The sequence below is a fragment of the Sprattus sprattus genome (assembly GCF_963457725.1).
Source record: "Sprattus sprattus genome assembly, chromosome: 8".
NCBI lineage: Eukaryota > Metazoa > Chordata > Actinopteri > Clupeiformes > Clupeidae > Sprattus > Sprattus sprattus.
The window spans coordinates 22,237,791-22,254,954 of record NC_137927.1 but is presented as its reverse complement, the minus strand read 5'-3'; the positions used below and the strand labels follow the sequence as shown (position 1 = coordinate 22,254,954).

General features: G+C 42.5%; 2 protein-coding genes across 2 annotated transcripts; one reads left to right on the top strand and one right to left on the bottom strand.

Annotated features, from left to right (window-relative positions):
• Nucleotides 1-205: 205 nt before the first annotated feature.
• lysmd2 (LysM, putative peptidoglycan-binding, domain containing 2) lies at nt 206-5,069 on the top strand. Its single transcript, XM_080843371.1, has 3 exons — nt 206-658; nt 1,278-1,603; nt 4,111-5,069. The coding sequence occupies exons 1-3, from the start codon at nt 413-415 to the stop codon at nt 4,157-4,159; spliced, it is 621 nt and encodes a 206-aa protein (XP_080699497.1). The 5' UTR covers nt 206-412; the 3' UTR covers nt 4,160-5,069.
• A 1,340-nt stretch (nt 5,070-6,409) lies between these two features.
• Nucleotides 6,410-16,703, bottom strand: scg3 (secretogranin III; the record flags this gene model as incomplete). The annotated part of the gene is made up of 12 exons (XM_080843956.1): nt 6,410-6,528; nt 8,687-8,776; nt 9,621-9,731; nt 9,849-9,932; nt 12,343-12,459; nt 12,859-13,063; nt 13,480-13,644; nt 13,765-13,907; nt 15,380-15,604; nt 15,706-15,745; nt 16,013-16,065; nt 16,607-16,703. 12 exons carry the CDS (start codon nt 16,701-16,703, stop codon nt 6,410-6,412), a joined length of 1,449 nt encoding a protein of 482 aa, XP_080700082.1.
• Nucleotides 16,704-17,164: the final 461 nt, after the last annotated feature.

The following is a 17,164-nucleotide window of genomic DNA, read 5'->3' as shown; positions in this document are numbered from 1 at the left end:
AGGTTATATTTCAATAAAATAAACTAGTAAAAGGGAAGAAAATAGCCTAACGGATGAAAGAATAAATAACAATTGTTCTCTGTATTTTTCTCTTTATAAAATTTGACACTATCTTTCACATGATCAGCTTGACCGTGGAACTTTTAGCCGAACAGCCTTCTGATGGACTGCTATGTGTAGACTATCAGGTTACGGTGCCCTGGCGGCACACGTACCGTTGCCTGTTGGCTGTGCAGTTCCAACTTCTGCAATTTTGACAGACTTGCGTTTTTCAAGGACACGACAAGGCTATTTTGTAGACTAGGAACTGAACATGGACCTTTCCCGAATTTAAAGAAAGGCCTCGGTGGTTCACGGAAGGTGTGCTATCAGCTGGTGTATCTTTGCAGCGTCTCTATTTATCAGAAAGAAGATGGCGGAGTTCTCCCCAGTCCTGCCTCTGCGGGATGGAGGCGGACGATTCGGGCAACCCATCTTCCCTAGGTCTCGGTCTGGGTCAGAATCAGAGAGTGAATTGTCACAGAGCTTGGCTCGCACCAAAACCCGGTCCTATGGAAGCACGGCCAGTGTTGCGGCTTCTTTGGGAGAGAAATACATTGAGCATCGTGTAACGGATAGCGATACATTGCAAGGGATAGCTCTCAAATATGGTGTTACGGTAAATATGACAATATACTTCTTTTATTGTTTGCTACATTATGCTTTGTTTTGCATTAGATCAGAACATTGTGCACCATTAATGTCGGAATAAATCTCAACCTAGTAAAGGCTGTACCTAAGCAAACAGTTTTTGAAAGTAGCCTAGCCTAGCAAACCTAGTGTTTGCGCTATTTGAGATATCGTTATGCTAGTTGCTTAGCAGGAGCCTAGGAGTTCATTTATGGTGACTGCGTAATATACAGCATAATTCCTACGTCTTATTTCATAAACACTGAGTTGTTCTTACTGGAAGAAACATTCAGTCGATAGACTTGCTCGTGACACAGCGATACTATGACAAATAGGAATAGTGGGGTACCTTATTCATGGGCTGACATCATAACAATGCACCTGCGGGTACTAATAAGTAGCGCTACATGTCCTGCCACACTATAAGTCTACTCTAAAGGATCATGTTACTACAACGGTACAGTTAATAGTAACTTAACATTTGGTCCATTTTTGTTAATAATCATTCATGTGATGAACCTCATGTGTGCTACTCAGCAGCATTGTGGAAGATAGTCAAATGAAAGGTTATCGTATCGTAAGAATCTCAATTCTCTGCTTGACCACAGATGGAGCAAATCAAGAGGGCCAACAAGCTCTTCGGCAATGACTGCATCTTCCTGCGGAACAGCCTCAATATTCCGGTGATTTCGCCGAAGCCTTCCCTTTTCAACGGACTGTCTCTGGAGTCCCCAGACAGTGAATCCACCACTCCCCAGGAGCAGCCATGTGCTGCTGACGGCCTTTCACCCACTCCCTCCCCTAGTCCCCCGGAGCCCAATGTCAAACCCCCCCAGCCCGAGGAACTCTCAGCCAAGGACTTTTTGCATAGACTGGACTTGCAAATTAAAATATCCAAACAGGCAGCAAGAAAGTTGAAAGAGGAGGATGAAAGGTAAGGTGGACCGAGGTGAAGGTTAATGCTGCCAAAAGGTTCAATGTTTTGAAAATGGTTACATCACGGACGTGGGTTTGGAAAGTTTCAAGTGTTTCGATTGCATTCATGATTGTGAAATTAGAGTAAATAAGAGATGGGCCTCAGAAGAGTCATAAAAATTGAATTAAGTATTGGAAAGTGAATATTCATTATCTGAATTGTGTTCATTTGTCCATTTGTTCTAGTACAGAAGATAAAAAAAAAAAAAAAAACGAAAATTTGACCGCGTAGGCCGCAAGAAAAATACTTCTTATTCACGTCAGAGGGCTGACCCATAGTGAGAATGTTCTTCCTCTGCTGCCGGGGGAAGACGTGCTGCTGGCGTCCACTTTGAGTGGAGTGATCTGAGGGAATGTCTTGCATTTCTTGGCATCTCTACAGGCACTTTTGATTAGAGCTGTTGGCCCTGCTGCCTGGGTGCTGAGTCAGGTAGACAGACTGGTAGCCAAAGTCTTGTGTCTGCTGAATAGAGAAACCGTGTGGATGCCATTCTTGGGCTCCAGGGCAAGCTGTCATAATGAGCCCATGGTGCTTTGCAGTCTCCACACAGAGAGGTTCCCTGAGTCTGCCTCAGAGGTGAGACAGGAACGTATTGTTTTCATGTTGGGAAAACCATTCCAGCTATGCCTGCTCATTTTACACAAGCTCTCAATGGATTCCTTGGTGTAACCAAGTTGTTTAAATAACCAGAGCCTAATTAAGTTATTCATTTTCATACTTCTCGAACTGTGGTAGCAAATAGTGTCTCAGTTTTGATCTCCATAGACACCAAGTCTGGATTTGTCCCATTAAATGTGTTTGATGCACTTGTCCTTAGCTTGCCTGACACCCTGCACTGTGGAGTAGCCAAGTATGAGTCATGTGCTACCTTCCTCTCATCAGGGCAATAGAACCTGACTCAAAATGCCCTATTTTATCTATAAACCTTTCATATATTTTCATGATTTCATGGATATTGTCGAATTCATTGTTTTAGAATAGTCCCATTACTAAGGGCAAACTAACACAATTTAACATTATTAAAATTAAGGTTTTCATCACTCGCATGCAAACTGCTCATTTAGTCACTATAACATTCTCTTTGGCTTGGGACACTTGAGGTGTTACCCCAGAAGTGTGTTAATGTCATCTAAGGATGTGTGTGTCAAAATAGACATCAAGTAGGCCTCTTGCCATGATTGGGATGTTGGATAGTAGCCTACATGAGCTTGGCCAATAAATTGGGAAATTGTATTTATTGCTCTTGACAAAAGTACATTTATTTTACTTAGAAATACACGTCATATTCGATGAGAGCTGAGTTTAGGCGGAAATGTGAAGGATTGTAAAACACGCTTCTCATGGCTTCATGATTGTTGAAAGGCAGAGCGTGGCGCTGTGGAAACTGATACAGGTGCTGTTGTTCAGCATCAGATGAACTATTGTGAATAAATGATAAGGTCAGCTAGGGGAACGCTTGCTGTGGAAGCAGCCTGAGGGAAACGACAGGGAGAAGTCTGGCTCAGGCTGTCTGAGGCAGGATAGTCTGTGTTGTGTCCATAGAATACCCAGGGTGTACTGCCAACTGTAACGGGAGGGTATAATTGATCCAGTGAAGCTTAATTGGTTGTGGAAAATCAAATAGCTCAGTAGATGCATGTTACATCCCTGACCTTGTCTATGAAGGGCTATGTACAATGGCTTTACAAGGGCTTTTGGAATATTCAAATCACCTTCAGAATTATAAATTAGGATGTTACATGTTGGGTCAAATCACCTTCAGAATTATGAATTGTAATTCATAGCATGTTGGTCGAGGAGAGCAACCTTTGAACATTTACTGTTGGCTTCACAAAATTGTATGTGAATCTCTAAAGATGACGCGTGTGTACACAAGGTTGTGTTTGCTGTCTGGCTCACTGCTCATCTCTGTTTGTTCATTTAAGTACAGGGGGCAGCTTGGTTTTAAGACTCATGACACAGAGAGCCAGGGACAATCCTTCCTGTTTTGTATGCATCAAGTGATGAGCCGCCCCTGGCTGTCTCGGACGGTGGGTCTGAGCAAACATCAGGCTCAGACTGGAGGTCCCTCTGCAGGTGGCATGGGTCTGTCTCAATACATGACCTCCATCAGGCCACCAGAGCAAGCAGAGGAGGGTTGGTCATAGTCTGTATCCTGGGCTGCTTTGAATGAAGGCCAATTATGCTTAATCCTTTTAAACGGTGAATCGGGTTGTGTAGACCTGATCGCACTGACCTTGTTTGACCTTGGAATTTTTTTTTTTTGAGGGAGCCTTTTGGATTTCTTTGTTTCTTTTTAATGTCTTTTGGTCAGTGCTTTAGAATTATAATAGGTCTGAAGCACAGATAGTTGAACTATGTGGGCAGTTATATCAAAGGTAGAATGACAGGGCATATATTAAGGTTTTTTATAATATGCATTATAATTAATTTTTAACATTTTAATTTTGTTTCTCTCCTTGAAGGGACGAAGACCACACACCATACCCAACTTCATCCTACCAGGAGATCTGAAGCCGTGTCAGTGGACTGTTCACCTGGAGCAGTGACGACTCTTTTCCATCTTGCCCTCGTGTTTGTTTTTTTTCTGTCCTTGTTCTTTTTACATGTTGCTTTTACCAAACCTTGAAATGGGACATTATGTCCAGGCTCTTGCACTGAGGTCCTCCATTGCCTTTCACTCTTTGTTGTTATTACGAGTCTTGTTGATGTGTCATTTTATTATTATTAATACCTGGTTTTGATGCCGTGTTTCCAAATTGCATATCAGAAGGTTTACCAGAATGCCACCAGGGGGCAGTACAGACAAACCGCACCGATGCACAGAGGAAGAGCTCACACTGCGAGAAGTAGCCTACAGCTCTTTGAGGATATAAGAGAACAGCATTTGGATTCACAGGATTCAGGTCTCTGTACGAGTTGCCCGCCCATCCATCCAGCCATCCATCCATCCATACATACATTAATTTGTTTAGAGAGTGTTTTGGGCACCAGGTAGCCATAGACACTTTCTTTCGTTTTTAAAGCTGCTCAAGGCATGACCTCTGACTTCCTTAAAACAAAATGAGGGACTCTGCACTATTAGATAATTGCAGTTGCAACACATAGGATAATCAATGCTCCCTCTGAAGGAGCCATTGCAATATCACATCCAAGAAAGCTTTCAGTCTTCACCGTGTCATGTTTCAGCTCAATGACTGAACATTTACCGCAAGCTGTCAGTGTGTGACGGCTTATCAATATTCCGACTTCTTTGCCTATACCAAGTGTTTTTGTTAGTAGGAAGGGAAACTTTTTGTTCTTGAGTGTGAATGTATTCTTTTTGTGTGTGCGTGCATGGAGTATGAGGCAGTTTTATTGTGCTATTTTTGTCTTGATTTTGAGGAATAATAAAATGCATCTGTAATTCAGTTTCCTGAATGTTGTTTGTTCCTGATCATTGCAGTAATCAGCATCAACCTTGTCTAATGCAGAGCCTAGCCCTTCTGACTTATCACCACCTGCTTTTGGATGGAGCCACAAATGGTTGGGATTTTAAGATGTTTTTCTCGCATCTCTGGAGTTATCTTAATTCTGCTAAAACTTTGCACTTCCCAAACCTGTAAGGGTAACTCTCACAGTCCTGTACTATGCATGAATGAAGCCTGCAACTGATCAGTCACCAGAACACTGTAACCAAAGGGATTGTGTCCTTTAATCTCTGTGTAATCACCAGCTCGCCATATACTGATTTGACCAGATGACTAACCCTTCAGGCCAGTAGCAAAATCAATGGCAGCTAATCACTGATTGATTTTGCAGTAGTCACAATCTCGCATAAGCTACACTCAGTGGCATACACGTCAAAGCATTGAATCACCTATTGTATTCAATGCCATGAAACAAGTACCTCATAGTGTACACTTCAACTAAGGACACATGACCAACTAAGGATAAAGAAAGGCAATGTTTTATTTGCTTTAACATTTTGGAAAAATCACAAATATTTACATTTAAAAATACTTGATTTTGTGTGTCTAGAGCAGTGTACAGTAAAACATACTGAAACATGCCGAAGTTAAACTCCCATGTTGCAGGTGCAGCAGTGTGACAGAAAACCCAAAGAAAGATCCTTTTCCACATTAACCAAGAACAGTAAAACAAAACAGAATAAAGAAGAAAAAAGTCACAGATGACCTGAAAACAGCATTTTTTGGTTGACAAATAGTCATAGACAGATTTTATGCTTACATTAGAGAAACAATTATATGCTAGGTCAGATTACACAGAATGGATACACGTTGATATAGATGTACGCATGGCTTAGTGTCTATTGCAAAATAGAAGTAAATGCAAAAGCTACAGTGTAGTCTTTCTATTTTCTAAACTTATTTGCCACTCATTCCACATTAGCTGGGAGGATTCATCCTTTAGGAAGGCAGTGTCCTATTTTGCAGGGTCCATTGGGATCAATAAATAGGTTTTGGTTATTGTTTGACTATTATTGTAGGTAATGCAAGTGTTGCCAGGTGAGGGTGCAGGTGATTGTTTCCCTGGCATCCATCTACGGCTACCCAGAGTGTTTAGATTTCAACCGGATACTGTCGATACTACAAGGCCCTAATCAATGTCTTCATTATTGCATTCTCTGAGTGAACTGAACCACTTGGGAGGCATGAGAATCAATATATTTATCATTTATCAAAATGGTCATTTTCCCTTCAGCATACAGAAGAATCACATAAATGCTTAGCCTAGTCGAGAGTGGTGGTGGATCAGTCATCTCTACATGCTGCCATAGATCCGCTTGATGACCTCTCCCTCCTCCTTCTCTAGAATGCCCTTATCAATGTAGGTATCCACCTGCTGGTCCATGAAGTCCCTCAGCTTGGATAAGTCATAGTCTGGGGATGATGAAGGAGAAGGCATGTTAGTACATCTAAGATTCTGGGATTCTTTCAGAAGCTAGGAACAGCAAGTGTTGGATAGTGATACTCGTTTGCAGTTCGCAGCTTGAGATGCAGCTTTTTTAAGATGCAGGCGTTTTGTACATCAAGACTGCCCAAAGCTGATGCACCCACGCAAAGATAATTTTTTTCTTCTCTTGGTGCAATCTTGAGAACATCTCTCTGTCTTATACAACGTGTGTCTGCAGGTGGTGGGTAGGAGTGAGAAAGATGCTTTGTTAACATAAACCTTTTCTGTCTGACAAAGCTGCATTTGCACTATAAGTATTTGGGTCGTTTTGCAGAATTTAGTTTTACCCTGATGCTTAAATTAGAAGAATTATTTCCTCCCATCTGTTTAAATGATAAGAAATCTATTTTTAATCCATCAGTTTCATGTTGTGTGAGCCCATACGCTCCAATCTAATGACAAGCAAGACGAAGAAAAAATCTAAAGAAGTGTAGCATGCCACCTTTAAAGGAATGGGCAGATAATATGGTGATTTACTCCAAGAAAACTAAGTCAAAGTTAACAGTTTCTATGTTGGTCCTGATTTTAACTTACTGTATATATACAGGGTTCTATGGAACTGATTTGACCTAAGAATGTATTCTCTGGGAGTGAGTAGTGATGCTTTAATTAAGCACAGTGGTCCATTTTTCTGCCATGGTCTCAGTTTCCCCTTTCAAGCAGACAGGCCTGAGTGTCCAGATATAGACACAGTGGGAATGACCTGCACCCATAGCAGGGCCTTTCACTGCCACTATAAAGCTCTCCGACTCGACCTATTATAGGGCCTTTTTTTCACTTCCTTTCTAAAAACCAGTCGGAGAGCGAGAGGCTGTCTGTTCCCAGACACCCAAATCCACGTCTCTGCATGTTAATGGGCCTCCAGCAGAAGACCAATGGGCAATAAACACAGGGCCAGATATTTCACTGGGGCACTTGCTAGAGATCGGAGAGGGGACCATGGACACGACAGGAATAAGAAAATAGACAATACAAAATTTAAAAAAGAACAGAAAACGAACTAAGTGAGGACAGTGAACACCACAGAGGACAGAAGGATAGAAGAGGAGGGAGGGAAATAAAGTACTTTTTGACGAGCGAAACAAACAGCATTCATGCTGTACGGCTCCAGAGGCCTTTTGAAATGATATTCTTTCATTCAGTTCAATGAAGTCTTTGAGTGCAAGCACTGAGAGGAAGGCAGTAGGAACTCAGAAGAGCTGTCTATTTTTAGGAGAGATTTTACGGCTGGTTGGTGTTCAGTAGCCAAAGTGCATGGACGACCTTACGTGTTGATGAATATCCTGTACTCATTAACATTTCATTCCCCCTCTTCATTAACTGCCACAGGAAACTGGTGTGATCCACAGGACACTCTAAAATGTCTGCTATGCCTCACTGACGTCATCCAAAACAGACGAGTGGACAAGGATATATTAGAGTTTAGGCTTTCACCATTCCTTACTGCAAAGAACAGTTTTGGATATGAATGTATTCGTGTCTCTGTTTTGACAATGTTTGTTTCCATCCCAGTAATCGGCATGGATTTGGCTGCTTCAGGTAGGACACAGTGGAGAAAGGGCTCTTTGTTTGAGAAACAACAGCCACATCCCTATAATTAGGGCAAGCTCATCAAGGAAGCATACATATTCATGAATCTTCTGGATAAACTACCATAACACTGATTTACATTGCAAATGTGTGTGTGACTAAAAAGGACATAAAGGGTTCTAATTGAATGAAGCTTCGGTGCGCATCCCCCCCCCCCCCCCCCCCCCCCCTCTATGCTCCATCTCTGATAATATGAACATATTCTGAAATCAAGGTGAAGTACACTTGATGTGGTACACAAGTTAGAGCATATGGTGTGCTTAGAACTCCCATACAGCAGGTACATATATCATGTCCAATGGGTTTCACTTCCAAACTTATAATGCCCATCTACCCCTCTTATAATGTTGTTTACAGTTATTTGAAGGGAAGGTGGGGGTAACTCCCCCTCCCACAAACCCAGATCAGACTGGAGCCTCTCCTAATCTAGAACAGTGCTATATAGGCCACTGGTCCACTCCTACATCTTCAGCTAAAGATGAGGACATGGCTTACCCTCTTTGTTGGCGTCTTTGTTATGCTTCTTGAGCCACTCGATATTCTTCCTGATTGCTTCCAGATAAGTCTCTGATTTCCTCGGGTGGCCTGTGGAGAAGGGGGGGTGTGGGGGGGCAGAAAGAGGTCAAGTTCAAGTCTATTTTTCTTTTGCTTTCTAAAGGACAATTTTTCCCCTTCTTGGAGTCTTGCACATGAATGCATTTACGCCAAGAATTTTCAGCTGTGTAAAAAATATAGATGACCTCTTTCTCACTGAAATGCAGGTCTTGACGTAAGTCAGCGAAAATGTGTGGATACATGATGGCTTTCATGAGCAGACACAAACAAATACAAAACTACCAGTCCGCCTGCCTTGATTTCTGCCTGATGGATGAGAGTGTGCATGTTGTTTTCATGTCTGTATTCAGGACAATGCTTCATGGATTAATCGCCCCAAGAGACGCAGAGCAGTGCAGGGATGGCAGAGACCAACTAGCCTCTACAAGTGATACTAGAAGGGCCTGAATCACCCCTGAGGAGCAAGCAGATGGGTGCTTGAGTGGAGCCGTGTTCACTCTCTCACTCTCTCACTCTCTCTTTCTGTCTCTTTCTCTCTCTCTCTCTCACTCTCTCACTCTCTCTCTCTCACTCTCTTACTCTCTCTTTCTGTCTCTCTCTCTCTCTCTTTCACTCTCTCACTCTCTCTCTCTCTCTCTCTCTCTCTCTCTCTCACTCTCTCACTCTATCTCTCTCTCTCTCTCTTACTCTCCATCTCCCTCTCTTTCTCTGGCTATATGCAGAGAGAATAGTAGGAACTGTTCAAGCCTTTTTTTCCTCCACTGCATCAGGGAAACTAAATCTTCTTGAAATTTGAATATCCTTAAATAATCATGATCATAATCTGGTGTGTGTGTGTGTGTGTGTGTGTGTAAGTCTCTAAAGTCCAACTCACTGGTCTCTGTCGCAGCCTGCATTTCTTTGGTGGAGTCCTTCAGCAACTCATACTCCTTCTGCATCTTAGCTGCCTCTGCCTTAGTGTTGTCATCCTCGTCGGTAAGCTTGCCTGGAACATGGGCAAACTGTCAGGTTCTGTGCTTCAATCAGTTCTCCACCCCCCTTATCTGTCTCTCGTGATTGACAATCAGTGTGCTTTCTGGGCAGTGAGTGGAGGCACATGTACCTGTAGGGGGTGTCAGAACAGGGATCCCCAGAGTCTTGCCCAGCTTGTTCTTTGTCTGCAAGGCAATCATGGCGTCCAGATTCTCTGCAGAGAAAAGGTTAAGTTATGCTGCGAAAGTTCAACTTCTGAGCTGAATCATTTAGAGTTTGATCTACACATAGCACATCTACACACAGAGGTTGCCATTTTTATCATACTCGTTTCCCTCGGCACTGTACCCCCTTAAAATATTAAAGTGATACGAGTTAGTGACATCAACTATGGCATAAACCCAGAAACACAGGGTCTACCATTCTAAAGGGAGCCAATATGCTGGTGTCACACATTTACATGCACATGGACAAACATGTACACACACATGCTGTCACTGTGGAGGGGGCATTATCTCCATTGAACAGCTTTAAAGAGAGTGACAGGTGACTCATCCCTGTCACAATAGGAATCGGCAATGGGCCGTTACCAGGCAACACACAATTCCGTGCCCCTGGTCGCCATAGAACCTTGACATTATGTGGCTAAGGTTGCTGTGGAAACCCTGTTTTACGTAATGGGGGCATGCATGATGTTATCTCTGTGTTATCTTAATGACTCTGCTAACCTTGTTAGTGGTCTGGACAGTGTAGAAATAAATCACAGAGACAGCTAATTACTAAGGCCCTGAGCACGTAGAGGACAAATGGCCTCTGTTAGTTTGGAAGGGTTGTGTCACAGGAAGCCAAAACAGGTAAGCAGGTGGCCCTGCTGACCAGTCGTCCATGTAATCAGTGATCACTGACTGGAACCGAAGACGGCTCAGAGCCTGCTGTTCCCCACAGCCTTTTAAACAAAGATATACATGGACATACACAAACATACACCATTATGCACACACAGACACACAAACACACACACACACACACACACACACACACACACACACACACACACACACACACACACACACACACACACACACACACACACACCCTTGCAGCTTAATGGTCTGTGAAATGGGTTCAGTATACTTTGTCTATGTTATCTGAACCCAGAAAGACACTAGTGTGACCTTTTAAAGCCCACAGAGCAAACATTTCTGGTGAGCTCAACATAGATAATATAGAACATTAGTAAATCCTCTCTGCTTTGCAGGTAAACATGGCTGCTTTATGCATTACCTATTGATCAATATTGATTTAATTTAATCAACATTTCTGTATTAAACCATTTGGAAATGTGTTATACTTACTTAAATAAATAAAACTAATAAGAAATATTTAGTATTTAAATGGGTGAATTTCAGTATTAGAGCCTGTATGCCATACAGCGTGGGATGGCGAGGGAGGTGGTGTCCAGTATGGTCTGCCCTGTTTCACTGAAGAAGGTAACCCAACGCTAACCCAAAAAGGTCAAACAGACCTCTGATGAGATAGGCCTGGCTTTGTGAGCTTAAAAGACCTTATAGCACATCAAACCCACCCACACACACAGACACACCGTGTCAACTATACCGCCACCATTAAATGGGATCTCAAGCCAGACCTGATGTTAGCACTCTATAATGCTAGTTAGCACTCTCCACAATAATGCTACATCACAATTCAAAATAAGAACAGAAGAACAGCATTAAACTATTTACCCGTAATGTAAATAATTGCGACCATCAACATAGATTCTGTTTCATTGCTCTACTTACCCTTGTAATAGTAACCTTACAAGCACACAGTATACCCACTAAGATGTTTTACAATACTTGAATGCTCTCGCCATATTATCCACTATCCATTTTGTATCTATCATGTACGTATATCCCATCTTATGTTTGTATGTATCGTGTACATTTACCACATGTATGCTAGCATGCTTATCCTGATACATGTATGAATTCATCTGCTATGTTTCTGATTCTCTCCCCTTCCTTTTCCCTCCCTTCCCTGGTTGGCTCCAAGCAGATGGGCCCCCCCTTTATGGGCCCAGGTCTGCTCAAGGTTTCTTCCTAAGAGGGAGATTTTCCTGGCCCCTGTGGTGCCTTGTGCTTGCTCTAGGGGGGTTCAGGCCCTGGGCTTCCTAAAGCGCCTGGAGACTATTTGATAGTTTCAGCACTATTAAAATAAAATTGAACTGAATTGAATTGAAATAGACTCATTTAAAGACAACTCTAAAGACACTAACTGATAGTAATTCTCTATCTCTCCCCTTCTGTCATATCAAGCATCAAGCTTTGATCTCTGCTTTGATCGCTACTCTCAGCATGTCATCTATAAGGCAAATGAAGCAGAGGAAATGTGATCTGAATCAATGCATTACATCAATACAGCACATTGCAAATGATAGTTTGCATTTTAATCAGACTCAAATTACAGTCTGTCTTTGGCAAGTGATGCAAGGCTATCTGGGTAGATCTCCAGTAATGTGCAGTGTAATATGCAAGCAGTAAACCTGGCTAAGGATCACTATGAATCTGCTTTGAAATCAGAAGCACACCAAGCAACGTGTTCAAGTATCCAGGGTAACCTACCCAGATAAGAGACTCCTTCCTCTGGGGTGATGGTACCATATTTGACCATCATCTTTACGAAGTCAATCAGGGTCTTCATGATGGTGATCAGTGTCTCTCTTTCCTCGGCATCTTGCTCTATAGGGCGGTGGAGGTTTCAGTCTTTCAGTCAGCTTTACAGTTTCAAGGCTTGCAGAAAAGTAACCGCAATAAAAAACTATAGTAAAAAATGTCTTCACATTTTGAGCACTGTTTCAGTATGATAAAGATGTCTCCAAACCATATGTCCTTCCACTGTGAGTCATTGATAAGATATTCACCTTGTAAAGAGTACTATACCAGTTCAATGTGAATGCGTCATGGGCTAAATTGGTAGCACCCAACATCGTACTTGATATTAAATGTTAAACACTGGACAGGAAATTAATGAAACTATATAGCTGCTCAGCCAATGGATTGTAGATAAATCTTGCTTTGGGTCAACACCTGCTCTGTCTGTCTGCTGTGCAAACAGATAACCTGTCCTGAGGCCCTCACCTGAGTCGAGGCTCTTGAGGAGCCGGTAGAAGTTGGGGAAGTACTGCAGGTCCTGTAGACTGTCCACAGGGCTCAGCTCATTCCTGTCATTGCCCTCGCTTGCTGCATCCCAAGCAGTGTCCGCTGCCTCATCCGTCTCCTGGTCCACATTCTCTGGCTCCTCGTCCTCCTCATAGCGCCGGCTGGGCAGCCTGTCAGTCTCCTCCTGGGGCAGGAGAGGGAAAGAGGTTAAGAGGGGGCATGACTTAGAGGGTCAGATCATATCAGATTATACACCATTTCCCTTTAGAACTTCCAAACCTGATCATACATATTGAAATATTGAAACCTGTGTGCCACATTGTGTACTTGTGGTGTGTGTGTGTGTGTGTGTGTATGTGTGTGTGTGTGTGTGTGTGTGTATGTGTGTGTGTGTATGTGTGTGTGTGTGTGTGTGTGTGTGTGTGTGTGTGTGTGTGTGTGTGTGTGTGTGTTTGTGTGTGTTTGTGTGTGTTTGTGCTTCAACAGATATAGTTGAGGAATCATAGACTTCTTCGAGTCATGGGCATGATGGGACAAGAGTGTATTGGATAAGGTATGAATGCCCTCCCTAAGTAAAGTGTCCTCTCTATCCAATCCTACCATGTTGTCCTCAGGTGTCTCATCCACGTCATCCCCCCTGGAGATAGGATAGTCCATACTCAGGTCTGGCTCTTCAATCTCATTGTCCTTTGCGTTTTTAGTGATGAGGTCCTGAAGAGCCTCGGCCACTTCATACTCGAGTGTATCTGCTTGGCTATCTGTGATCTGGGGGTAAAGGGTCATGTGAGAGATGAGTCGTCCTCCTGTATTCATTTGGCCTGGTTAGCACATGTGCTACAAAACACCCACATTTATTTATAGCTGGATGAAAGTAAATTGTCATACCAGTCCAAGTTTCAAGAGTTTTGAAACAATCCTGTCAAACACCCCTCTGTCGTCCTCCTCGTAGATTTTGTTGGCAATCTTCTGGACAATGTCCTCTGCTGTCAGAGGAGTCCCATCAAGCTGGCGGAAGCTCTCAGGGTCATCTAATAAAACAGGTTCAAACCTTATGTTACATTCGTCAGACATTACAGCTGCTTTTTTCTAATGTGATCATTTTCAATTTGACTGCATTTCAGTCTAAATCTCAGTAGTGCTACACATCTACTTCTCCCTCTCTCCCTCTCTCTCTCTCGCTCTCTGTCTCTCTCTCTTTCTGTGTGTGTGTGTGTGTGTGTGTGTGTGTGTGTGTGTACATTTCCTGGTAGAGGGATGTGGTGCAGCCTCTCCGTCCTAAAGCCACAGCCTGGATCATTAGGAACAGCACAGCCAATCACTTCTTCCATGGAAGTTATTAATGAGGCAGCCCCCCCCCCCCAGCGGATGTGTGTGAAAGTGATATGGTGATGGGAGCATGCATCTGTCCACTGTCAAACTCCTGCCGGCTCTGTAATTTGACTCTTATATAATGCGCCATGATGGCGCAGTGGATTTGTACATGGCAATGCAGATCCCTGCAGTTGTCTGTGAGTAAATCCAACAGATAAAAAGCCAAGCCCTCTCTGTGCTGTGATCATACCTCTAAACTAAAACGGCAAAATCACTTTTTCTCCAAGCTTCAGAATCACTGCAGTTTCAGCGGTCATGAAACATATCAGTAGAGCATCAAATATGTGCCAATTAATTTGGTGTAATGCTTGCCAGCAAAGAGTATGTCGCATGAGCACAGAGTCAGTAGCTGAGCCAGCGGCATTAAGCACTGTTAAAGTGATTGGCCTGATCTAAGAGCACAGAGCCCAAGGCAAAGAGAATGCATGGATTAAAAGAGGAAGGATACACTAGAGCCCTGGCCTCACTTCACAACACAACCAAAAGCACATACGCCCTGCAGAGTGTATTGATCTGATTTAGGTGGGTGCATTTCTCTTTCAAAAACACACCAGTGGAACAACAACAGCAGACATACAGACAAAAGAGTGGTTCACTGGATGACTTGTTCTCATAATGGGGATGAAAACTCTTGACGGGAACCTGTAAATAGTTAAGGAATATGGTACTAAACCAAAGTCTTTCTCCCAGAAGGGGGTTGAAGTAAGTAAGCTTTAGCTGTGTGTTATTGAGAGGAAGCAATACTAAATCAGAGGTTTAGTACGCCTGGGGCGACAGACGGTGAACAGATAATCCCATCTCCCCTTCAAACAGAATGTCTCTAGACTGACCTGTCAGCTCACGCTGAATGTAGAATTAAAGATCAAAGCAGCAGACAGCTGGGATCTGTAGTTCTAGATACAGTTCCAGCAGCAGCAGCCCAAACATTGACTTAGCCCTGTTAGAGAGTACTTTTTGATGGCTTGTATAATCTTTCTGTTTTAAAGCCTCACACTAATAATGACATATTTCATATAAAAATAATGTTGGAGGTCATTGTTGAGATGTACTATACCACTGTTTCTAATTATTATTATTTCTGTTTTAACAACAATTTCAGTCAGGTGTTTTCTTCCCCATATCTCATCACCTGGGTACTTGGAGTCCCTACCCATTTTGGTGGAATCATAGTCATCTGACAGCCTTCTGTTCTTGGTGGAGTCAGCCTCATCAGGGACAAACTGGTCTCCTTTCCCTGCCTTTGGGGTCTCATTTTCAGCCTGTTTGGATTTCTCTGCCAGTGACTTCAAGAGAGTGAAGTCATCAGAGTTGCTCGCCGTGTCGATTAACTCCTCAGCTAACTTTGTTTCTGGAGCTAAAATTTTAAAACGGTATTGTTATAATCTACAGTAAATTATAATGTACAGTAAATAGTTTCTTTGTATAAACATAAAGGCTTTTGGATTGCTTTCTTACCTGTTGTGTCTGCCTTTTTAATACTGTCAGCTTCAGCAATCTGTTGTAAGGACAAGAAAAATATGTTACTCATCTATCTGACAAAGTAAGATTTTTGGGTTCAACAAAAAAAGTATTATTATATTATTTCATTATTTAAATTATTTGAGTTACATATTAGGCTTGGACAATTAGATTAATTTTCTTTTAATTTACTTTAATATAACCTTTAGTGCATTTGATGAGAAAAAGGGAAAACATGACAAACAAATAAGTGGGAACAAAGCTTAGAAGTTTAATGTCAAATGTAAGAATGTGAATGGCACACCTGCTCTTGAACAGGTCTCTCATCAGTTAACTGTCTGTTGTGAACAGTTTTATCTGGAAAGGTAAACAAACAATCTTTACAACAAGGAGTTAAAACATGCCCTTTTCAAATCTTAAATAGATTAGATACATAGGCTGAGAGGTGAAGATTTATTTGTGTTATTTCCGTTGTAAATGTTCTGATGCTTGCTTTATTGTAACAAGTTTAGATCTAGTGATTTGGCCTGCGGTGCAGACTACTGTATTCAGTTGCCTCACGCTGTCCAATCGGAGAGGCCGAGCAATAAGAGGATTAGTGAACAAAAGATTAAACTGCCATGAAAATAGAACGCGACCGACTTACAATTACATGAAATAGAAAAAAAACGTAAGGGTAGGGTACATCTCTGTAAAAAGAAAGTGTAATTATCAAATACAATTATAAATGAAACTGGGTTATGTTGTGATCATCAAGTTAGGCTGTTTCTTTCTGCAATAATTTCAGGACTGGATTTCATTATATCATCTCTATGCAAAATCTGATCTTGTCATAAAGCCTTTAGCCTACCTCACAAATAGTTTTCAATATGACAGTGTTGCACGGGAGGCCACTTACCGTCAGTACTGGCAGGTGTTGGAAAGGCAGAGAGCTGGTGTACCGTTAGAGCAAAAAGCTGAATTAAGACCAGAATCCACAAGCTCTTTGACGCCATCATTGAATGTATGTCCTTTAAATGATTTTAGCTGTGGCCAGGAGAAAAGCTCCTGCTATGTTCACCTCTTTGTTAGCCTTCTATCTGTAAACTATCTATCTGTGAACGACTACGACAAGAAAGTGCTGACAGGTTTGGACAGCTTCGCTTGCGCACGGTGACTCTGCTTCTTATGACTGCGCTGTCCTGTGCCTATCCCAAAGGTGGGGTTTCCGAGAGCGCTGCTGTGGAGCTGTTAAGTACCCGCGGTGCTGAAATCAGGTCGCTGGCTATAATTAAAAAGAGATAAGCTGGTAGAGCTCGCCAGTCTGAAGATGCGTGTTAGCTCACACCTGCCGCCTAGCAGTCACACCTTACTAGACAACATCAGACTCTCCGTGCCAGGCTGATCGAATTTGTGGACGACGCCGAAAATCCGCCCCATGTGCGTCACCTCCTTCCCAACCTACGTCAGACTATCC

What these genes read in the sequence shown, in the direction of transcription:
- lysmd2 (XM_080843371.1), top strand. Translation starts at nt 413, where the DNA reads ATGGCGGAGTTCTCCCCAGTCCTGCCTCTGCGGGATGGAGGCGGACGA. An exon ending in CTCTCAAATATGGTGTTACG is followed by an intron (nt 659 to 1,277) that starts GTAAATATGACA and finishes GCTTGACCACAG; the next exon opens with ATGGAGCAAATCAAGAGGGC. An exon ending in TTGAAAGAGGAGGATGAAAG is followed by an intron (nt 1,604 to 4,110) that starts GTAAGGTGGACC and finishes CTCTCCTTGAAG; the next exon opens with GGACGAAGACCACACACCAT.